This window comes from Parasteatoda tepidariorum, chromosome X2, assembly GCF_043381705.1.
Source record: "Parasteatoda tepidariorum isolate YZ-2023 chromosome X2, CAS_Ptep_4.0, whole genome shotgun sequence".
Taxonomy (NCBI): Eukaryota; Metazoa; Arthropoda; class Arachnida; order Araneae; family Theridiidae; genus Parasteatoda; species Parasteatoda tepidariorum.
Window position 1 is genome coordinate 44,343,221 of NC_092215.1, and position 24,891 is coordinate 44,368,111.

The 24,891-nt window shown below is 29.1% G+C and overlaps 1 protein-coding gene across 2 annotated transcripts in view; it reads right to left on the minus strand.

Annotated features, from left to right (window-relative positions):
• Positions 1-636: 636 nt before the first annotated feature.
• The window catches only part of LOC107443635 (lysosome membrane protein 2), a 123,096-nt gene continuing 98,841 nt past the window's right edge, over positions 637-24,891 (minus strand). For both annotated transcript variants that reach the window (XM_016057571.4, XM_016057572.4), the window contains exons 3-14: positions 23,907-24,048; positions 20,304-20,537; positions 20,114-20,205; positions 19,283-19,332; positions 17,549-17,618; positions 16,154-16,332; positions 13,075-13,193; positions 10,316-10,389; positions 8,356-8,407; positions 6,193-6,345; positions 4,077-4,171; positions 637-1,759 (exon numbers count right to left, since the gene is read on the minus strand). In XM_016057571.4, the coding sequence (XP_015913057.2) occupies positions 4,091-4,171; positions 6,193-6,345; positions 8,356-8,407; positions 10,316-10,389; positions 13,075-13,193; positions 16,154-16,332; positions 17,549-17,618; positions 19,283-19,332; positions 20,114-20,205; positions 20,304-20,537; positions 23,907-24,048 (1,246 nt within the window). In that variant the 3' untranslated portion in view covers positions 637-1,759; positions 4,077-4,090. The remainder of the gene's footprint in view (positions 1,760-4,076; positions 4,172-6,192; positions 6,346-8,355; positions 8,408-10,315; positions 10,390-13,074; positions 13,194-16,153; positions 16,333-17,548; positions 17,619-19,282; positions 19,333-20,113; positions 20,206-20,303; positions 20,538-23,906; positions 24,049-24,891) is intronic.

A 24,891-nucleotide genomic window follows, 5' to 3' on the forward strand; every position in this document is an offset into this window, starting at 1 on the left:
CGGGTTCAAAATGTCAAGGCTTTGGAGTTCAACATTATCAGTCGTAAACCAAAAATTCGCCGGCTGTTCAATGACTGTTATAAAATAAAATGTACTCCTTACAAGAGCAGTGTTGGTGCAGGGAATAGAGCACACACCTCCCAATCAGGTGACCCAGGTTCTAATCCCAGCGTTGGCTGTTCGATATGAATTCTGAACGCGGCTAGCACTGACCACGGAGAAGATGCAGAACAGCCTCAGTGGTAGATAGATCATGCGTTCGAGTCCCCTTACTGTTGGGCTAACCATGCGAGGTTTGAGGGTTTCCTCTCCATGTAACACAAATGTGAATTAGCTTCATCAAAAAGTATTCCATGAAGGCCAGTTTCTCCCAAAGCTTGATGCAGGAGTTCAGTAGAGTTCAAAATTACAAGTTGAACATTGGCTGAACTCAGAATTGGGTTGGTTGTTCAATGCGGTTAAAATACTCATCAGAAAGTGTTACCATCAAAAACATAGACACAATTAGCATCTTTCTTAGTGCGGCTAGTTCACATAGTACTGTAGATTTCTATTATAGGTCGAAGCATTTTAAAAAATCATCCCTTTTTAGTACATCAAAAGATTCATTTTTGTGAACAAAATCAAGAAACCTAATATTGTACAAACATTTTTATTCCAAGAACAACCATACAAAAATCTGCTTTTACAAGTAGTCAATACAAAGTTATGGCTCATGTTTTAAATAGATTAGAAAATATTAATATACAAAAATAATTATCCTCGATTGGCACTATGTTTTTTTTTTCTTTTATTGAAATAATTCGGAAAAAATATTGAGCTATTAAAGAAGCTTCATAGAGCCTGCTACAAGCTTAGTTAAAGTCCTTAAAAATTTAACAATTCAAAAGATTTCTTCATTAAAATAACTTAAAGCAAGATTAATTTATAATAAAAAAATACTTAATTAGGAATAAGTTAAACACAAAGGCTTACATATATATAGTTTGAAATGCATTTTGATATAAATAAAAAAACGATATTTTACAAAAACCTTTTAATTTTTTGAAGAAATTAAATTTTTATTTCAATTTTTTTTGCAGCTTGTTGCTAATCTGAGTTACAAAGATTTGAATTAACATGATTTTTCTTTGAATAAAAAGTTCTATAAAAACATTAGTTTGGTAATTTTAAAAAAATGCAAAAATAAATTTGACATATAAATTAAAAATATTATTACAGAAATAAATTAAAACAGTAAATAAGAAAAATATATAGTTTTACGAGACGCATCCTTTAAAAAAATACGTATAAAACATTCTACAACTTTATACGGATATCAAAATATTCAACATCTAAATTTTCAATATAACTATTAAAAATGGATAGGTAAAATATTCTAAGAGCATAGATAAATAGTTACAAATACAGATAGTAAAGACTCTTATTACAATGGTGTCACAGAAAATAAGACTACAAAAAAAGTTTTATAGAAAGCAAGAATCACTACAGCTTTAAAATGAAATGCACAGACACAGATTTCATTTTAATGGTTTGTGAGATATCTGCTTAAAATTATTTCCCTTAAAATTCCTTATGGTCATATTACACTTAAAAAATGACAAAACTGTAAAGCAATTGTCCTGTTGATAAAGATGAAAGCATGATTAAGGTCACTTTGATGGCATATGTAAAGTGAAGACTTGCTGGTGAAGCAATTATCTAAATGATAAATTTGGTTTTCGCCTTTGAAAAGGGACTTCTATTTGACTAGGTTTATCTGAAATGAGAATGACAATGAATGAAGTTTATTAAAATAAAACTTAATTTAGGAAGTAAGAGAAACAAAATACTGCAACATCTATATATTGTAAAAAATAAATCATAATGATTATGAACAATTAAAACAGCAAGTTTCATTGAAAATAGAATAATGAACATTAGTATCATTGATTTAAACTATAAGTTTAATTTAAAATCAAATGTATAGTAGGGTAAACCAGCCAGTGAAGGAACACTACCCAGTGAAGGAACATTTCATATATATTGATTAAAAATCAGAATTTGAAAGTTTTTCTTTAGATTGATTGGTAACAATAGATTACTGCCAAACAATAGGAAGTCATCTAGCAATGTTTTGGATTACCTGGTCACATAGACTTCTCTGGAAATTTTTTTAAATTTGTTATTATCTCTGCAACACCTTGTTTCTTTGAAAAAACGTTTTATTTTTTTTAAGCATGATAGCATAATAAAGTACTGAGATAAGGAGGTGTTTATTCACTGGATCATCAAACGATGAAAAACCAGTGAAGGAACAAGTATTCCTTTACTGGTTTTTTTTTAAGTTAATGAAAATGAAAGATAAGCTTTAATTTTCTTGTACCTTTAGTGATGTTTTGCATCAAAAGTATATTAAAAATACAAAAAACAACTTCTAACCAGTGAAGAAACAGGCATGTTCCTTTACTGGGCATAGATTTTTCAGTGACTGAACAGCATGTGTTAATATGTTGACACTATACTTTTCAATTCATGATTACAAAAAAAAGTTACTTTTTTCCAAGTATTTGTAGGTTATAATTTCAAGAATAGGCTTGTTTTTAGATATTTGCACGGCATAAAATTCATAAAGAGCATTAAAAAATAACCAAAGTTAAGTGTTCCTTTACTGTGAAGTTTTGTGTTCCTTCCCTGGTAAGAGCTGTTCCTTCACTTGGTCTTCTTACTACTTGTTATTTGAACCTCCAAAACTTTAAAACAATATTATGTAAGTTCTCTACAATTTTTTTCGCTTAATTTGCATTTAGTAACAAATATGTTGACACTGTCATTTAACTAAAATGACGAATTTTGAAATTAATATGATTTTTTAAAAGGCAAGCGAAGCTTAAGTGTTCCTTCACTGGTTAGTTTACCCTATACACAGTTCAAAATCGAGTTATCGCGAAATCAGAAAAAAACTAATAACTTTTCATTTAATGACTTTTTTGCATGGAAGATGCCATATGCCACTCAAAATGTCCCGATGAGTTTTAGTTTTGTAAACATTTTCCAGTACATTTAGTGGAAAAACTTCAATTCACTTTTGCTTTTATTTAAAAAGTTTTTATAATTTTTTTTTAAATATAAATACATGTTCTTGGCGTGATGCCAAGAATATCACACGTCTCTTGCTATCATTAATAGTTTAAATTTAGTGTTATAAAATTGGGTAAAACAAGTTTATTCAAGTATTTTTCAAATGAGTGCTTACATTACTGAAAGAAATTTTAGAAATTATAAAGAATATCTTCATTATCAAAGAGATTTTTTTTTACATATTCGTATAATATTTTATTTGTGATAGACATCCAGGTTACGAAACAACTTAATCCTTTCGAAGGCCGTGGTAAGTATACTTACCAAATTTTTTAGTCCATGTTAACTTTTCTTCCACTTTTAATTTAGGTATCCATTTGCTAATTACTTCAGCTTTCTTGAAGTGCGTTTGAATAAAGTTGGCAACCATTTTTTAATGTAAGAAAACTTATAAAAGCTATAAAATGCATAATTCCTACTGAAGTTTGTAGCATTTATAAAATTTATTTTATAAAATTTTATAAATAAAGAGAAATAAAAGTCAATAGGTTCCTAATAGGTTGTAAATATATTTACCCCCAAATAAATGGCATTAAAATTTTAAAAAAAATTTATAAGCTAAATGAGTTTTTCCTTTATTATGTCAATTACTATTCTTATATGAATTTAAACTCCAAAAATTCTTTAATTTATTCTTACTAGAAGTAAATGGCCCACCAAAGTGTTAAGAACTCCTTTATAAAGGTGTTTTCTTTCTAAGTTTTCAATATTTTACTTTGAGGGTATGAGAAGTGTAGCTAAAAATGTGGCGCAAATATTTGAAGCTTTTTTTAACGTTTTGATTTCTTACTCTATCTTTGGAACTAAACACCAGAAGCTTGAATTAAAACTGTTCTATTTGAATCATTTACCTAGAGTTAATTTAATGCAAATTTTTTTAAAAAAAAATTAATGAAACAAAGTTGTAATTTCGAACAAAAAAACAAACAAAATATTGAGAGAAAAAGAAAACTTACGGTTTGAATAGCCTTTAACTTTTTATTCTCTCATCTGCTTTTGTTGGAACAACCTTGTATTTACTTTTGAGGACAGCTGACGCAGTTTTTTGTTCCTAAAATATAAACAGAAAATTAAAGTTTACATTCAAAACCATTCTAGAAAAATAAAGATAAAAGTAAACAATTATGTATTTAGGTCATACAAAATTGAACGACAAATGCTACCACAGAATGGAATACATTTTATTAACAAAAAAAAAAACTGTTTATGAGTTAGATATAATCCCCGGACAACTTAATGTACTTGTACTTTGGCTGAGTTGACTAGGATTATGATCATAAGGAATCCCTTCTATATAATCCCTTATGATCATAAGGTCGTCTGCAGACCACCTACTCGCTAATGCATACAATATTGAAACACAATGCTCATGTTGGCCCCATGAATTATTGCTATTGAATATTATACACCTTTTCGCAAAGATGAAACCCGTCACCACTTCCAGATTTGCTATTTGTATGCAATATTGCTGACGAATCTTCGTTGAATAGCTTTACTCTGTTAGTGGTCGTCTCTGTATGCATGCTTCGTTCCCATACACCGATCCATTCGACAATGGAGGAAGTAATATAAAAAAATAAAATAAATACCCTGCCGTCCTTCCCTTCATTGACAGTGATAATCAGTATCCACACTGAATCAAGTCGACAAAATGGGTGGCTTTGTCTCTTACAGCTCATCTGTACCCATCGCAATCTATACATTTCGCGTAACCTATACTCCCCTTATTCGTTTGGTTAAATAACTATTATATAAGATAAGGAATAGTTTACAATAATTACTATCTAGGGACTTCAGTGAACTGCTGCATATGAAAAATAATCGTCAAACACATACAGCTATAGATTTCATACCGTGGGTCGGAATTAAAAGAAAAAAATCGATGCCTAATACTAATTCTGACTTTAAGCAGAAGATCCACTTAAAACTAACTATACAATTTTTATATCTTCGCTCGACACTTTAAGAATTCAGGCCAGGGTTGAAAGGACGCATTTTAAACTATGGCAATTGAGAAAACATTGTACAGTAGGGAACCGATTATCCGGAACGATCGGGACCATCGCCATTCCGGATAACTGATTTTTCCGGTTTTAAATCCTAAAATCTTATATGGAAAAAAAATTGTTTTTAAATGGCGGGAAAATTTAACGAATTTTGTTCCGGTTTTTTGGTTTTCCGGTTTTCTGATTTCCGGATAACGGGTTCTGTACTGTAATACTCTAATTTACAGAGGACTATTACAACAATATCTTATCAGTCTTACTTTCAAATAATAAACCTTGTCAACTAGCGATTGTTTGACAAATAATTACCATGAAATGAATTTCCAGTTACGGGTAGTGACACTTTGGCTAAGACTGGCTTTTTTATCCTCTAGTTAGCTATGACAGTGTTTAGAGAATTGCTGGTGTTTGATCATCAAGACAAGAATAAACATTCCCAATAGAGGAGTTAATAACTTTATCAGTGTCTCTAGCTTTAGAATAAAAACATTCTCGCACAGATTCAGTTTTGTAGATCATTCATGTCAGGCTAACGGCATGTGGAAAAGATCTGGACTAGTTCCGGATTCAGCAGCAGTTAAAGCTGTTAAAAATCCTCGTCATTTTGAGTTTCTGAACTATTATGGAATGCCAGTCAAAAACTGGTGTTCATTTCTAAATCAGATGTGAAATTAAAAAAAATGTTAGAAAGTATTTAAATTTTTTCAACTAAAGCAGGGTAATAGAAAACTTGTCTTGAAAGTTCACCGATTTTAAAATAAAAAATTTCAAGAAAAACTAATTTGATTATTTAATTATGTATTTTCAATGGATCTTAATAACTCACTGAATCATTTGAAACTATTACGGGTCATTCCAATTATAAAGTAAATCATTATTAGCTAATAAAATGGGTAATAGTTTATCAGATTGATAGATATTTTTTTCATTTAGTATTATTTGCGAATAATTAAAAAGAGTAAATTAGTATTTGTATCTGATGCAGAAATAGATTCTAAGAAATAGATTGCAAAATCTATTACCCATATTGATAGCATTTTTTAAAAAAAATTCAAAACTGGCATACCTTTACAAGGATATAGATTGTACCAATTCCAGCAGTCACAATCCACAATATTCCGAGCACAATACAAGCCGTTAATACAGACTTAGCAATTGTAATAGGCGTCCGAACCTTTGCAGTAAATAGTGCTGCATTTTTACTGTCAATCATAGCTTCCTGAAAATTAACGCTATTTTAATAAGAGATGAAAATAGATGCAGCATGATATTTTTTCAACCATAAAAAAATTTATCAGAAATAATGAAAACTGCTAAGTTTATTTTATTAAAAATTTTTTCAGTCTTTTTGCAATTTACTTAAAATGTAGTTAATTTATAACAATTTTATAAAATTAAGCGTGTTTTTCTCTCATTAGTAACGTTAGTTTTGGTAGAATAGAGGTCTCGAAAAATAGATACAAAAACAATAATTTTTTTTGGTGAAGTTTTAAGCATCTAATAATTATTTTAAGGTAAACAAATACGATTCGAGGAGATGAATTTAACATAGTTAGCAAACTCAAAGATTAAAACCATCGTGTCTTAAACGCTTAAAAATTCTGTCTATTATAAACATTTCATTTAAGCAATGCTAAAAAATTAAATAGAAAACTTAATGACAAACTATTATAAAATGTTGATATTTGTCTAAAAGTATAAAAAATTATAATTGGTTTTAATCCTTCTATCTCAGACTGTTCACTATTAGATATTTTAATGTGATTTTATGTTACAGTCCCTGGCCAAATTATTAGATGCACTGTAATATTCTGTGTAAAATCTTAATTATCAGGTGATAATATACAGCTTTATTGCTTTCACTCGGCTGAAACCGGTTTGCACTTGCTTACGCTCGTTCGTGTATCAATTATTAAATTAGACGATATATAATATAAATTCGATAATTTGATGAATTCGAATATATATAATATAAATATAGAATAATTATTATATTAGTATATTATAATAATTAGACCAACTTATAAAACGCACTGATGTGTTTTAATGATTGCACGTTTTGCACGAATTTATATGCAAGACTTTATTTAAACATACATGTAATGGGTTTTTATTCAGGAGATTTTTCATATACTTCCTATTTGTATTTATTTTTAACGAATTGCATTACAATGTTAACCAATTTAAACACGAATGTAAACAAGTGCAAACTGGTTTCAGCAGCCGTAAGAACAATAAAGCTGTTTAGTATCACCTAATAATTTAGATTTTACATAGAATCTTACAGTGCGTCCTATAATTTGCCAAGGGACTGTATATGCTAAAAAGGAGAAAATGTCATTAACTCCTTCATGTAGAAAATAAAATAACTTATTAATCTTTAAAATATATTTTAAAAAGAAACACTCTTTAATTGTTCAAACTGTTTTGAACATGAAGTGTAAATTTTTATTGATATTTGATTACGTTATGTAGCATTATTATATTTTAAAATTAATTGTTTAATATAAACTGAAAAATTAAATTAATAGTGGGATTTCATTTAAACTCTGATCTATTTAAGATTAAATAGTAAAAACTTTTTCTGGCAACAAGAACATATGGAGTTTAAAAATTACTCAAAATTACCACTGTCCAAAGTATTGATTTTGGAGTACTTCAGCACACATTTGGCTATGAATTCTGCGCATACAAAACCTCAAGTATGATTTGAAACATCCATTAAACTCCTAGCAATTGCGCAGGGTGCTACAATAAATATGTGGCATCCTGCTTTATAGCTTTGCTTATAAAAATAAGGTTTTTAAGTATTAAGTGGAAATCTTAGAAGAATTTATCTAATATATGCTGATAAAAATTAGAGCTAACTAGTATTCACACGCAAAATCAGGCACAAAAATGTAGTTAAAGATATCAGGATAAACAGATAAACTTTAACTAATCGTTACAAACATATAAACCTATGTTCCTCGCCAAAAATTTTCTTATAACTATTTGATGCTTTTTTTTTATAAAGGTCCGAAATATAAGCTGCAATGTATCACTTTACATAAATTTAAACAGTAATTTTTAATGACAATTTACAAAAATTAAAAATCAGCCGAAAAGCTCTTGCGAAATAGAAATTTAAAAAATCCAGCTTTGACTCAAATTTTGTAGATTGAAATTTTATATTTTTTGTTGTACTAAAAAGAACTAATATTTTATGAAAAAATTACTTTTATCTTACCTCGGTTACCCACAACAAAGGCACCACGGAAAATGGAAGGTTCTGGAAATCTCTGAAAAATTAAAAAGTTTTCAAAAAATGTTTATCCCCAAAATTTTATAAGTTATTTGTGAGAAAAAATTCTTTTATTAACTAACTAAATTTAACTAAGTAATGGACGCTGGGATTTTTCGTTATTCATTAACATAAGTTTCTTTTTTTTTTGCCGATTTTCATGATCTGACTTCTTGCAGAAACCGGTAATAGTTAAATCTAATGTAACTTGGATTCTTCTGATATTTTCAAATTTTATTTGAATAGAGGACCAATTATATCTTTGTTTATTTTGACATTTTATAAAAGGCATCTTCCATTTTGAATTAGATAAAATTTTCATTTTGTTGAGCTTTCCTCTCAAACTTCTGATTCGATAGCACTTTAAGAGACTTTCATCACAAAATGTCAGATCCACACAAAAGTGCAAAATTCTCAAAGTAGCAATGAATTGTAGTTAAATTATAAAATTATTTATATATATGCAGTAATTTGCATTCAAGCATCTCTAAACTGAAGAGTTTTATTACTTTTAAAAGTGAAAATGCAATTTATTTTCCATATTTATATTTTATTACAATTCAGAACTATGAGAACTAACTGTATAAAAAGGTAATAAAATTATAACATTTTCATACACGGTAACATATAGAATTTCCCTTTTTGCGAATTAGTAAGTAAACTGGTGTCGGACTACGGTTTTACATTGTTTGAGAACTACTACTACGGTTTTCGCATAGTTTAAGAAAAAAAGGTTAAAGTGCTTAGATTTTAATAAATAAGCATTTTGTCCCTCACCAAACACAATTTAAACAGATACATATAAAATAAACAGATATACAAATAAATGCTTAAGTTCTAATAATTTTTTTAAAAAATCTGTTACAAAAAATTCTGCTTTACTTCAATACCATTTAAAAAGATTCGAAATTATGTTGAAGTCGTTGTAGCAGTTAGTCTGGTGTAAAATGGAAATTGATTTATTCATGCAATCAAATAATATACTATTCATCATAATAATGGAGGCACGCAGCACCATACCTTTAATAACAGGAGGCAAATAAAAGTCAGTTTATTAAATTACGATAACTAACGTTTCTGTGAAATATTTTTCCTTAAAAATCTAAAGCAATAAGTTATAAAGAGATTAGATATTGTAAAATGTAAGAGAGATGCTAAAGTATTACTAATTAAACTGTACGCCAAAGGCTTATTTTTCAAAAAAAAAAAATCTTATTTTTATCAAAAGTTTTGTAAGTTAAATTAAACAATTCTTCTCAAATTTTAACATTTCAATAATAACTCATATTTTACACATGCAACTTTCTTTTAATGATGACATAAATCATTTCAAATTTATGCAGACAATACGTTGCTTAATATATGAATAATAAAGATTTAAATTTTACATATATTTTATTGTTGAATCAGGGATATGTAAAATTGCTTGGGCCAACCGAAAAATTTCTCTAACTTCATTGAAACTTTTTTTATATCAATCATGTTATCATTAACTAAAAAGCAATTTCAATAGTAAATATTTATTTTTGTAAAATATATTGATCATTTTTCTAAAATATTTATTCAAACAAATAAATGCTAAGTAAGTAGTATGAAAGTTGTTCCAATATTAACGGTTATATATTTTGTTTTAAAAAAAATCAGTAAAAATGTAATTAAAAAAATAATTAAAATCAATAAGCAAATTAGCATTGTAGCGAAAGAAGTTGTGAAAATTTGACAATTCATTATCAAAGTTGCCTAACAATTAATATCCACTTTCATTACACGCAGTACATTACCTTCATTACTGTTGTCAGAGATTAAGATGTAATATTCTTTCTTCATTTTAGTAATGATTTGTTATTATACTGTGTTGTTATATTTATCTTTTACTAATAAACGCATAGAAATCTATTAAACTTACTCCATTTCTGAGTAGCTCTTTAAAATGAAATTCATTTGAAGTTTTCTTGAAGCTCCAAGAACAATGCCAGTTTTCTGAAAATGGAAAAATAAATTTAATGGCTCATTTGAAAAAATCCTTATCAAAAATGCTTTTTTTTTTAAATCATCACGTTCATATAGGATATTTTGAATTAAACTGACATTTTAAAAATAGCACAAAAAATTACGGTTCAAAAATAATAAATAAAATTAAAAAATGCTCACAGAAGCTTATGCTACAGCTTCCTGGAAGAGTTTTTAATTCAAAAAGTTTAACGGATGGCGTTGGTTTGTTAATTTCGATTGTTCTTAAAGCTGCGGAATGCTAATTTCGATTTCCGTTTAAGATATGTAATTGCAATGGTTATACTTTTCAAAATATTTTAATTTGATTTCCATTTATTAAGAAGATTGAAAGTGATTTTCAAATATTTCTTTGATTTACAGGTTTATTAGGTTTAAACTAAAACCAGTAAACCTAAGTGGGGACATTTATGTCTTATTTGTCAAAAGAATTTTTAAAAACTGTTATATTTAGAACCATCCATTTTCGGAAACCCTGTGTTTTAAGAGCAAGGATAGATGGACAAAAAAAAAATCACTTAATTTAAAAATAAAGCATTCTATTATTTAAATGAATAATTATTAACTAAAATATTATTTTAATGAAGGAGTAGTGCTGGGAATGAGGAATGTTGATTCGACTTTCTGGGCTATCTATGTTCCAAATCATCTCAAAGATGTTCTATGAGATTTAGACTGGGGCTCTGAGAAAGTCAGTACAGTTTTTGAACACACTCTTTGTCAAACGACTGAAACTAAATTCGAAGTACTGGTTTCCGATAAATTTTTTCGAAAAAATGTCTGCTTCCTAATTCAACTATAACGTTACGAACGTTTGTCACGTGACCAGTACGATAGTTTGACTTCTATGTTAAAACGAACTATTTTTGACTAATCATAAAGCAGATATTCTCCGTTTAATAGCGGTGGTGGTGAGAAGCCATAAAAACTTGATTATATGCTACTAACACTCCGTGATAATTTTATGTAAATAATACGCTGTTTGAACAATGATATACTAGTTTTCATTTAAAAGATTAAAATATTTCAAATTACTTAATAGCATTTATAGAAAAATTTCGGGACTGAAGTTCACAGTTATGATTCAATCTTCATCATTAGTCACTTTAATTCATGTTTCTTGTATTATTTATTACTTATAAAAATAAATTACCAATATTAATTATCATCTTCGACAAGGTAATTGCAATTATATCAGCTCTTGATACAGACTTACGTTTTCTAATTTGGTTAGATGTATTTTTTGATGCATAATTTTTAAAAGATTGGAAATTACAAATTATTATCCAAGGCAAATGGTAAAAAGTACTTTTATCATAGTTTAAAATATGTAATAAGAGCTTAAAATGCTAATAAAGAATCTTAAAAATTAAAACTAATTATTGTATCTAAAATTGTTTTAAATTTAAAAAAAATTTTTTTTTAATACTTTGAAATATTTAAAGAGTAATATTTTGAATAATTACAGCACAAATACCGATGATAAGATCAGAACTTCGCGAGCAGGCGCCTATTCGAAAGTCAATTAAAAATTCTTCTTGAACTCTAAGTTGAGAAAACTCATGAAATTTTTCAGTGACGGAGAGTATATCACGCCATGACCTGCCTTAAGAGATAAGTTTCTCCGACGGGTAACCTTTTTACTGCGATAGTGACCTTACGTTACAGTTGAATTAGGAAACCGGTGATTAATTGCGATCGAACACAATCAATAACCATGGTTGATCGAAAAAGCTCGAAGTAATCAAATTGATAGGAAGATAAAATCTTGGTTGTACGTTACAAATACTCCTTGAAAATTTTTTGTAAATAATACGCTGATTGAACTATGGTAGGCCAGATTTTAAATAAAAGATGATATTTCGCATTACTTATTAGTATTTATAAAATAATTTCTGGATTGAAACCCAGAGTTATGATCCAGCTCTTCATCAGCAGTAGCTTTTAATTCATTTTGGTTATTTATTACTTTTAAAAATAAATTATCAATATTTGATTAATTATCCTTTTCTACAAATAATTGCATTATCTAATTACACTACACGATATAGACTTACGTTTTCTAATCTAGTTATATTTTTTGAAGCCTAAGTATTTTGAAATTGCAAAAATATTAGAAAGTACAAATTATTTTCCAAGACAGACGGTAAAAAGTACTTTTATCATAGTTTAAAATTTATCATGCGCAATCTTAAGAGCTTAAGTGTAATAAAGAGAACGTTAAAAAAGAAAACTAGTTATCATTGTATCCGAAATCATTTAAAGTAACTATTCTAATTTAAACTAACTATTTAATTCTATTTTAAAAAGAGTTTTTAGATTCGAAAATCAGAGACCCAAAACCCATAGTTGGAAAAGCGTATAAATTTTTTCATTGACTGAGAGTATATTACGCCATGACCTGCCAAGACCAAGAGACAAGTTTCTTCGACGAGCAACTTTTACTTCGATAGCTTCCTAATGTTAGTTAAATTAATGAAACCAGCCACCATCGAATAGCGATCGAACGGGTTCGAAGAAGCGTGTTAAAGTTGCATAAGGTTGTAAGACAACGAAATTAGAAACTTGGAAACTGATCTTTCTTATTTGCTGTCCCAAACTTGCCCAGAAAGCTAGCTAAACTTTAAAAAGAAATGAATTCAGCGAGATAGTTACCGGCTCGATATCAACATAAGTTTCGTGTTTTTCTCTCTCTGGTTTCAATCCATGTACTCTCTCTTGAATCGATTCGTGAGCCAAGTAAAAGTGCGGCCCGGTGACAGCAAGTTTTAATCCTGGAACAAAAAATATTGTAAGTTTATATTTCCTCACAAAATTAAACGTAAATATTGAAAGTAATGTTAATCAAAAATGAAAAAAACAAAACAGCAAAGTTTTTTTTATAAGATTGGATGGTTAATTTAAGGATTGTTTTAACCAAACTTCGATGCAAGTTGAATTCTTGTTGCACAACAGAGTCCTTTATGAACTATTTAATCAAAGCTCCCGTCCCGTAAGGCGTTAGCATGTATTTTTGTTCGTTTTAAGTTTTCGTCCTGTTATTATCTGCTCAGATTTGGACAGAATGCTGAAGGATCAAACACTGGCTACAATCTAACCGTCTTTTCGTGTGTCTGAAGTTTGCTTAATAGAAGTGCACCGAAATTTAAGAGCAGTGCTCCCCAAACTTCTGATTCATCGTGAACCAGTTAACGTTTGAGAATTTTACCCTCTGAGGGGGGAGGGGACAATGATTGTTTCGATGTGGTTAGCAACTAACGACATCAATCAATACACTTAAATTCCGGAGCCATTTTCCGCCTTGCCAGCGTTTCCCTTTGAATAAAACAAAGCGTAGATTCTTTATCAAGTGCAACCTTCATAATCTGAGCAGTTAAACCAAGCAGTTGTCCTGTCAATTCTGCAATTCCATCTGTGCATATGCAGGCACAAAAGGACCACTTTAGTTGTCCCGATGTATCCAACGATTTGAATTGTNTGAGGGGGGGGGGCGATGATTGTTTCGATGTGGTTAGTAACTAACGACATCAATCAATACACTTAAATTCCGGAGGCATTTTCCGGCTTGCCAGTATTTCCCTTTGAATATGACAAAGCGTAGATTCTTTATGAAGTACAACCTCCTTAATCTGAGCAGTTAATCCAAGCAGTTGTCCTGTCAATTCTGCAATTCCATATGTGCATATGCAGGCACAAAAGGACCACTTTAGTTGTCCCGATGTATCCAACGATTTGAATTGTTCTGCTTTTGTGGTGTTTGCTAGCAAAAATAGTGCATATAACAAATCCTCATGCGCATCCTCTTGAAATACGTATGTCACATAAATAAGTATTGACTTGTTTTTGATATCTGTAGATTCATCAACCTAGAGTAGAGTGCGACCTATGTTCGTGTATTAATCCTCTCCAACAATTGTATATCAACTTCTTCGGCTATTTCCTCAATGCGCTTAGTCATAGTGCTAGCCGACAATATTTTCTACAGCAGCCTAGAAGTTTAAGGCTCTGAACTTCTAGGAGGGGGGAAGAAAAATCCTTAGTGGAGGGAAAGATATATTCTTCACCGAAAATTAATGGCTTTTTAGCTTTAGTAACACAGTTAGGTACTAAATATGATGCTCTCAGAGTATTTTCGTTAGTGATGTGGTGGTACCATAAATTTCTTCTGTCCTTTCTGTTCTAGCTTTCTTCTTTCAAAATACTCCAAGGTGCGTGGTGTTCAAGTAGTGAATCAGTTTTGAAGGTTTCATTGCCTCATTAGAAAGCTAATAGTTGCAAACTATTATGTAGAGTGGTTTTGGTGAGTAGGAATCATCTGACCCGATAAATTCATAATTCAAGTCGGACTCATGATAATATCTGTAAAAAGTTGCATGTTTCTTTGATGTCAAAGTCTCTTCTGACTCATTTTTTTTAAAAAAAAAAAATTCTAACGACGTCTGTTTCACTAACTTTTTCTAATTTGTAGGTTAAATTTGAACAAACAATATGAACGTACATCAAGCACTGTTAAAAATGAGAAAGTATCGGTCAACAGAAAAAAAATTACACACGAGCTACAACGCAACTGCCGCTTGCAGCTACTCTGGGCTCATTTCCGCAGGTCCCCTAATCAAACTGCTTTAATATCAAAATAGTTTGTTTACGTGGTGTCTGTGCGTCTTTAGGTTACGTCTCTCAGCTTCCTGTTAACCTTGTCTATGGAAAGTCACACAAACCCGAGAGAAATTCACCATAGTGAATAAAATGGAAATGTTATGTTCCTTGAGTAGCCCGGTACCATTTGATTCACGAAACGGTACCATTGTTCAGAACGGTACAGATTAGAAATGACTGCTATTGAGGATTATATTTTGATTTTAAGGTTACTCAGAGTTGTTTTAAAAAAACCTGGAAAATTAAATCTAAACGAGTTTTAATGGTTTGTGTCGGTTATTATCTTTACACAATTAACTGTTGTGCACACTTGCAATGGCGTTACTAAAAGAAAATCTGAAAAATAAATGGTTCCAAGAGTTATATCCTCCCTGTTATCTTTTGAAAAGACGTTAGAGAGCGTAGTTTTTGTATTATAATTTTAGTTGTTTTAATGTTTCTTTGAAATATGTTCAGCTAAAAAACAAAACTCTGTAGTTCAATATTGTGAGTTAGATGAGATTTTGATACAAATATCAAAATCAAATGTTTTAATGAAACATTTGACGTACTTTTTTTATAATTTATTGAGATTTGAAATTATTTCCAGTGCAAAATTCCATATTTATTTCTTATTTGATCCTAAAAAATTTTTTCGAAGTTCTTATATACACACAAGAGAGTGCAGAAATAATATTGCAAAATCTTGCTGATTTCAGTTTTCTCCTGGTATTATTAAACATAACAGTAAAAAACTATTTTATAAATTGAAATAAATTTGTATTAATTCATAATATTTCAAAGATTTTAATATTTCATTAACCCCTATTATATAATATTAATATTCCACCAATTCTTTAATAATCAGTTAAGAAAAATGTATACTATCATCAGTGATACAATCTGCATATCTTTAATTAAAAAAAATAAAAAGTGGCAAATAATTTAATCGATGGTCAATTTTTCTCATAATCTGTTCTATGGATAATCTAAAAGTTCTCTTAATTATGATTATTTGTGGATTCTTAGAGATCTTTCATTCTAGGGTTAAATATTAAATTATTTCACTTTTTGTTTTGAAATTGCAAGTATATATTACCTTTCCTGCAAGGTGAGACGTCTAAAATTCCACTAAGGTGACAGAATTCTTTTTCGGTACAATAACAGATGTTATCAGGGTTGTTTATTGGACTCTCGAACAAATAATCCGGTGTCACAAACCTGAGAGCTGGGATGCCTTGTACAGCTACATCTTCCGAGAACACTAAGGAAACTGATCTGTGAAAGAAAATAATCGTTAATCATTTAAAAGAAATGGATATAAAGAATCAATACATTTCTCACACTTTCCTATCAGTTCAAGTCACTCGAGGTTTAAGGTTCACAGGTAATTTTTTCATACAAAACAATGGCGTTGAAAGGAATATAAATTTGGCGATCATGCATAACTGGCGATCATTCTCATAAACTGGCGATCATACATAGAGAAAATATACAGTTCACATATAGAAGCTTATAAAAATGCCATTTTAAAACTTAAAATCTCTTTTTTTTCGACGAAAAAGGCTACAATCTCTTGTTGCAAGTTAATTGAATTTTTTTTAAATATTTAGATAGGAAATTTTTGTACTGAAATATTTATCATCGATTAAGAAGGCACGATAAAAGCTATATTCTTAGATCTACATGTCCTTCTTTTAAACTAACATAGCATTCTAACTTTATATTTCTTTACTGAATGCAACTTAAATCATTAGAACTCGTAGACTTTTCAGAATTTCAAGTCCATTTACTGTGCTTAATTTATTAAAAGATTTTTTCTGGTCAAATATTCCGGTTTCACAATGAAATAAAAGTTTTTGAACCAAAAAATTTTGTTTTAAATGCTTACATATAATCAAAGATTAATTTTGAAGTTAAAAAAATTTCACACTTAGAATTTTTTTTAAAAAAAATGAAATTTTACGTATAGGTCTCCCGGCATCTGCATAAAAAATGGTCACGAGAAAGCTTCCGGACTGTCTATACTGTGCCGAACATAAATGACATTAAGACTAAGAAAATAGATCTGGTAGTGTTAAAAAAATTAAAAAAAAAAGGCTATTCTAATGACAGGTAAGAGTCTGCTATAAACAAAGCCTATTTCAGAAATACATCTTATTTCAATATATAAAACGACAGGGTGTTTTATTTTTACTTAAACATGCACTGCAAAAAAATTCTGAAACGTTTTTGAATATATGAGGCAGCTACGGTGCATGTAATTTTCAAAAATGTTTCTGAATACTATTTTGGAAATCTTTGACCCTGATTCGGAGTCGATAAGATTCAGTTTCGTACTTTTGAAAAAAAAGTGCTTCTAAATTGATCGAAAACGTGCTATTTAAATGAAGTTCTCTGAAATATTCGGAAACATTTTTGTCTGCTCTACATTAGTTTCTGAAATTTTTGACAGTGTATTTTTATTCTTATGACACTAAAAGTTTATACCTACCTACACAACTCTGGTGTGTATACATATAGAATATCACGCTTCTGAATTGGAGGTGGGAACTGGGATCCATCTAAAAAAATGTTCAATTCAAATGAGCAACTAAAAAATGTTCTATTCAAATGAGCAAATGAGCAATTAAAATGTTTAAATAAAAAATAAAACATTAACTTTTTTTTTCTTCCCATGACCTCCTGATTGACACTGATTGTCATTCAAGTATCAGAAGGGCTGATTTCCTAGTCACACTTTCAGGGGCACCGTATTATAAGGTCCAATGTGTCTCCCACTGTAAGGACAGATAGTGTGCAGATAAAGAACATTCATTCCTTGTCTGGGATTCGAACCCAGGACCAGGTTAGCTCCCTGACCCCTACACAGTCCGGTCGGTAAATTTTAAAATTTTATAAGCCATAATTTAAATTCCTTAAAACGATTTGCAAAAAGTTTAAAAATGGCACAGAAATATGTTTATGCAATCAGTATTTATAAGTTTTTTGAAGTTTTGTTAAAAAAAATTGCGATTATATCATGTAGGTGAGTGGATAAGGAGTCTCATAATAGGTGGGGTCCAAAAAGTATGTAAAATCTCTTAACGGAATTGCAGAAAATTAACTTCTGATAACCTATGTATGTAAAATCTTAAAACTCAGGATTTATATCTTTTTAAACTTCAATATGGATGCGAAAATTAAGCACAAAATGCTAATAATAGTTCAATGCCAATTGATAGAATAGTTCAATGCCAATTGATAGAATAGTTCAATGCTAATTGATTGAATAGTTCAATGCTAATTGATTGAATAGTTCAATGCTAATTGATTGAATAGTTCAATGCTAATTCGCCAATTAAAAACGTTCAACGATTGCAAAACAACGTGTTGATATTATCTGCCCAACCTATCAAATTTTATTATTAAATACAACAGCTCTATGATTTTATTATAATTCAAGTTAAGCGAGACATTATTTTATGAGTATTTCTATCCAATTTGATTGATTACTTTCATAGTTATCTACTTTGAGCTAAAGTGTGAAATCAAATAAAAAATACGTTTGCTTAAGCATTAAATAAAAATATGCATTTCATATATAAAATATTCATCTAAACATAAAATAGTGAAAATGCGTATAAAATCATTAAATTAGTTTCATAAACAATCACAGAGATGCATCATCGCAGGATTACTGTCTAAATTAGTGTTTTTTTTCTTTATACACATGTGCGCATACAAACATATGCATACACACATGTTCAGCTAATATTTTGTATGATAACTATTTAAAATACTAAAAAAAAAGTAACTACCGATAAACAATTGCTAATTTCAGTCTTAAGTAGCCCTGCCCTTACTTATCAACTTGTCCCAACTGTGTAAATATATAATTTCTTACGATTTTAATTACTGTAATTCAATTAGGCCACCCTTAGACGCATACGTATGGTTATCAAGTCAAATACTCTATTAATTAGAGTGGAATATTTTGATATATTTTTACATCTAAATTGGACAGAAGAAACTGAGGAAAAATAGAATAACAATGAAATAGTGAATACTTGAACATTTTTGCCTAAAACTGAACTATATTTCGAATAAAATTTGTAGCTCTATTTTGATGTTTCAAATATTACAAGTAGGTAACTAATTGAAGACTTCTTGTACAAATATGCATTATTTAAAAATTCTTAATAAAAAAAAAAAAGTCAAATTAATCGAAGAAAAATATTTCACTTACCCGTTCCATTCATCATATTGCAGTATTCGTTACCCCAAAACGGAATTCTCCTGAAAGTTTAAAATACCATGTTTTAAATAAGCTTACACATTTTGAAGATTTTTTTAAAATTAATATATTCGTACATTTAATGCATGCTTAGTCTCAAAAATCCAATTGATTTAAAAAAAAAACAATAAATAGCTGTTGTTGGTAATAGCTCGCAGCAATTTGAATCCATTCGACAGTCATGCAGTTCACCAATTAACTGTAACCGAATAAACTTATAGGCTGAAGTGTTTAGAGACTTAAAAGTTTCTGATTAATCTATAAATTTTAATCTACATATCTATTTGATACACATTTTCACGAAAAAAGTCAGATTTGCATCTATGGTTGTCATACATTTTTTAACATTAACGAAATAAATGCTGCATATTGCGATTTGTAATCCTAATTTTTGTCGATAAGCAGAAGAAGAATTTTAAAGAATTTGAAATTACTTATACACTTGAAATTGTGGGACTAAATCAAAACGCTATTTAATATTAGGACAAATCAACTATTGAGATATTTTTTTTTGAGTGAAACCATTGACATTTATTCCTTTTGTTTACAGGTTAAGTAATATTTAATTTGTGTTAAAAATATTAATATTATTCGCATCAGATTTGCTAAAAATTTTATTTCTACAGCATATCTTTGTGAACATTAAAAAGGTCTGGACAGTCTATTAAGTTACATTAGTTCACAGGTTAAATTATTCATAATTTTTGGACCTTGACGCAGTAGATAAGGTTAAAATCTAATTTATAAGGATTAAACCCTCTAGAAAACAACATAATTACTTACGACATATTATTCCATTGGACAATCTGAGAGTACTTAGCAATATTATCGAGACCTGTGTATACAGTAAAAATTCCATCACCAGAATTATTTTTCTGTAAGAACATTTCAGAAATCAGTGTTTCATAGAATAAACTTAAGTATTTTAATAAATCAATTATAAAATATTTTATTACTATGAATTTAAACTTACGCCATAAAGGAAACCAAAAGTATTATTTGGTAATATCTCAGGTACTGTTACAAAAGCACTTGCTAAATCTACAAGATCCTGAATGAGATCAACTTTATACCCTTCAAATAACAGTTCTTTAGCTGTTCGGTGAGAGAAGACGTGTTCTTCATAATTTTTAAGAATACCTTCTAAACCAGGAATTATTAAGCTTCTAGGAAAATAAGGCAATTTCTTTATAAACATCAAAATACCCTGAAAGAAAAATTAGTTTCAATAAATAGACAATTATACTGCATGAAATTAAAAGCTTGAAACAAGTACAGTTAATTGCGTATTAGGATAGTTCAGTTTAGCAAAAAATTATGAGAATTTAAAGGTTAAACGAAATCTCTAGTTTTTATAAAATTGGAAAAAAAGAAAGATCTTTAGATCTAATTTTCAAAAATTTAGATCCCCTGATCTTAGTGTGTACGATTCCTTTTGGGAGAACAACTTAACCTTTTCGGGACGGGTGAGTCAAATATATTCATGTGGAATCAGAAACAGGATTAAAAAAAAAGAAAGAGCGGTGGCTTAAGTTTGGGTGTGGCTAATTTGACAACCTTATTTTTGTTTTCACTTTAAATCTTATGCATCCAATCTATGTTTGTTATAAGTGTAACTACATAATTTTTAATTTCAATTAAGTCTTGATGAATTAAATAAAACTATTATTACCCTGCCACAAATAAATTGCTGTAAAAATAGTTTGGCTATCAGTTTTATCTTTTTCACCGTGATTATAGCCACCCTGAGAATGCATATATGACTCACTCATCTCGAAGAGGCTAAAGCAAGGAATAATGCATGCGTCCTGCAATCATCCATAAACAAACACAAGATCAAAACCAAAATTATTTAATTTCTTAATTTAAACGAATGTGGAGCCTTTCTTATGTCTTGTCCAAAAAGTAAAGGGGCAATATGAAATTTTGTTATGAAAACAAATTGCATAGTCATCTCAAAATTTTCCATTTTTCTGTACCTTCCTATATTAAACTGGAAAGATTCATTATCGCATTCAAGCAGAAGTTAATTTTTTCCAGTAATATTTTATGCAATATTAAATGGTTTGATACAAAATGGAAAATTTCTAAAAATATATTTGTTGAATGAAAATGAATTTAAAAATAAATGCATCTAGACATCATGAAAAATAAAAGTTGCATTATAAATTGATTTATTTTATATCGAAAAAAAAATATTTTGTAATTTCATAATGCATTTTAAATCATTCCTGAAATAGGAATCTTGGGCACAAGTGTATTAATAAAAGATAATACAAACAGAAACAGGAATTTATTTTTAAAAAAAGCAATTTGAGGAAGAGAAATAAATTTAGATATTAAAATCAATGAAATCACATTTTATTCGATGAGCCTAATCAAAGCTTAGAAAATAATGCATAAAATGGACACTATTTTCAGAATTATTTTTCCTTACGATTTCATATTTCCTCATGGAGCAAAGTAGTTAAATTCAAACTACAAGTAAATAAATTCAATTAGCATCCAGCTTGAAATTAATTTATTTAAACCTTTTTTTTGCGGAGGGAAGATTAAAACTAATTTCAAAATTTACTTATTTTAAGAAATTGGTCATAAACTTCAACTTCTGTGCTTATAAATAAACGAAATAAGAAATTTCGTGTTTATAACTACATATAAATTATAGGAAGCGACAAAATAAATGAACGAATGATGCAAAAAAAAAAAGAAAAAAAAACTAGCATTGGCCTCTCTTCTTGACCCGATGCAAATCTTGAATGCTATCAACATTATATAAACAAAGCTCCTCGTTTTAATTATTATTTCCTGAAATCATCTGCTCAAATAATAGGTGGAAAGATAGCTTCCCACCTAAAAAAAAAGTCCAATTATGCTGGTGGAGAGTATACTTTTCAGGGGACATTAGTTAATACTTGTACAGTTAATTTTGTTAGGGTTGTAGTTAAGTTAGGCTGAGTGCTATAAATCAAGACAGGCACAAAAATACGGAGAAAAAAAAGGTTTTCAGATATGCAAATTCATGGAACCATGGAATTCATGGAATGTAAAACGTTTTTTAGGGGATTTCTTTATGGTTTCAAGTTCCTTTCTTGAATTCCTAGATTGATCACCAACGTTGAACAAGACCAGCTCTCGTAGATCCCCGTGTAAACCTGTTCCGGAGGCACCGATCAACTCCATCGAGGTGTGGCAGTATTGCTAGGAAAACAGCCCGCCACCTAACAGAGGGTCCCTCCATCCTTTCGCCGTAAGAAACCCTCCGCTCCCAAAAAATACATTTCTCCTTGTTTCTCTCCACTCATTTAAGCAGCTGATAAAAAGTGACTCAAAAGCCTTTGCTCTTTGCAGACTTATATAGTTTGGAAAAAGGTTAATTTATTAAACAAGGAAAATATTTACTTGTGACGAATTCATTAAAAATAAATATAATTTATTATTTTAACATGGGTGTATAATTTAAAGATAATCTGTATTTTGACCCAAATTCTAGTTTCCTTTAGTGCCGTTAGTTTCCTTTCTTCTTTACTCTCGTTTTACTGTTAATGCGAAAGTTTCACAAGTTTATCAGAAACGTTGAACTGTCTCAAAGCAGCGATAAGCAGTTCTCTATTAATGCTGTCATATACCATGTTAAAACCAATAAAAAAATTGAGCGCATAGATTTGAAATTCCGTTGTTTGTTCAAGTATTTGCCATATATTAAATATTAGCTCAATTGTTGATCTATCACTTCAAAATCCACACTAGTAGTCACGAATGATGTTTTAAAGATATACAGTCTATTAAAAAGGATTGCAATCCAGTATTAGTTTAATCCCAAATAATTTAATTCTCTTATTTAAAGAGATTAGACTTACTCTCAACTTTTTGAGGTGAAATACTATTTTATTACTTCGAGAATGGCAGTTAATTCTAGTTTTAAAAGCACGTTTAAGTAATTAAACATGCACATTGAGCAACAAAAAAATCCTATACCTTAAGTAACATTTGTTCTAATGAATTGCTTTCTATGTATTAAGAGCCAATTTTCACAATGGGTCAACTTCAAATATGCTAGTTATGTAGTGCTTAGAAACCAACGTACTTTAAAAAGAATAAACGTGTTTTATTTTTGCAGATTTGGATTCTTAATCGTCGAAATAGTTGGTAATTAGTGTAGCCGCAATCTAGTAATTATGGTCCCAATGGCTTCAAGTCAAGAGAATAGTTTCCATTCCTGTTAACTTCACTTTTACATATATTTCCACAGTTTCACAACTATTTAAGATAATAGAAAACTCTTTGCGCAAAATAATGAAACATGTATATACAAAGATAATTTCTGTGAAGAAAAAAAATTGTTTATTTAATTTAATAGAAAGGTTGAAAAACTATGAATATTTCGAAATTGGAATTTTTACATCATTTTAAACTATGTAATTTTAAACGACAAAATCTAAATTGAGCCTAGTAGTTTTAAAATTTTACAATATTTTTAAATTTTATGACTAAGAATCTTTTAAACTTATTTCGCTTAATTTTTTTCTTTGCTCAATGTATTTGTTGAAAGATCTACTTTAAAATTCAAAAGTACCTGTAAAGGTAAATTTAAACTGTATATTTTTGATGACATATTTGCAGATTGCTCTTCAACGAACTCATAGCGCTTCAAATCATTGTAAGTAACAGTCAGATCTTCATGGTCCCATGATAAAACATCTTTACTTCGATATTGTCTGAAAAGAAAAGAAAAACTTTAAAATTCATTGAATTTTTTTCATAAAATCTTTCTCTTGATTTAAAACATTGCATATCTTAAACAATCTAATACTTGTAAATTTATGTTAAGTTCATTCCTTTAAAAATGGACCAAAATAAAGATAATTTGTGAAAAAATAAAAGATGAAAAAGAATAAAGTAATATTCTTTTAAATTTTTGAACCAATGCAACAATGAGAAGGTCATTTTCAAATTTGAATTAATTCCACAAAGTGCAGTTTCTTGAAATGGTGGCTATGTTCATAGCGTTCTATTACATTTCATTTATTATGCAATTTTCTTTAGTGTCAGTAGAAAAAAGTGAGAACTATGCAATTAAAATTCTAAAAATACATTAACTTTAAAAAAAAATTAAATAATTTCGTTTTAAACTTCGCAAATTTCAAGAAATTTTACAAATAAATCTTTCACAAAGCTAATTTTTTTCACACAATGATTACATATTGTAGCATAAGAAAATAAAAATTGTAAAAAAGAAGATTGTAGAGAAGTGTCAAGTGTGTTAAATTTTTCATTATCTTTCTCAATTCAGCTGCTTCGGACAATTTTGAAGTTACTGTCGCAACTCCTTAACTAAGAGTTCGATATCGGGAACTTTAGTTATATGTAAATATCTAAATTAAAAATTATATTCTTAAAACAATGTACCAATAACTTAACCAATTGCGTAATAGGCTTGCTTTTGGTCTAATTCGATGCACCGTAAAAAACACGTCGGCAAAAATATTCGACTTACCTAGATATCATACAATAAAAGATAGACTTTATTTTCATTATATATACTAAAACCTTTAAAACCT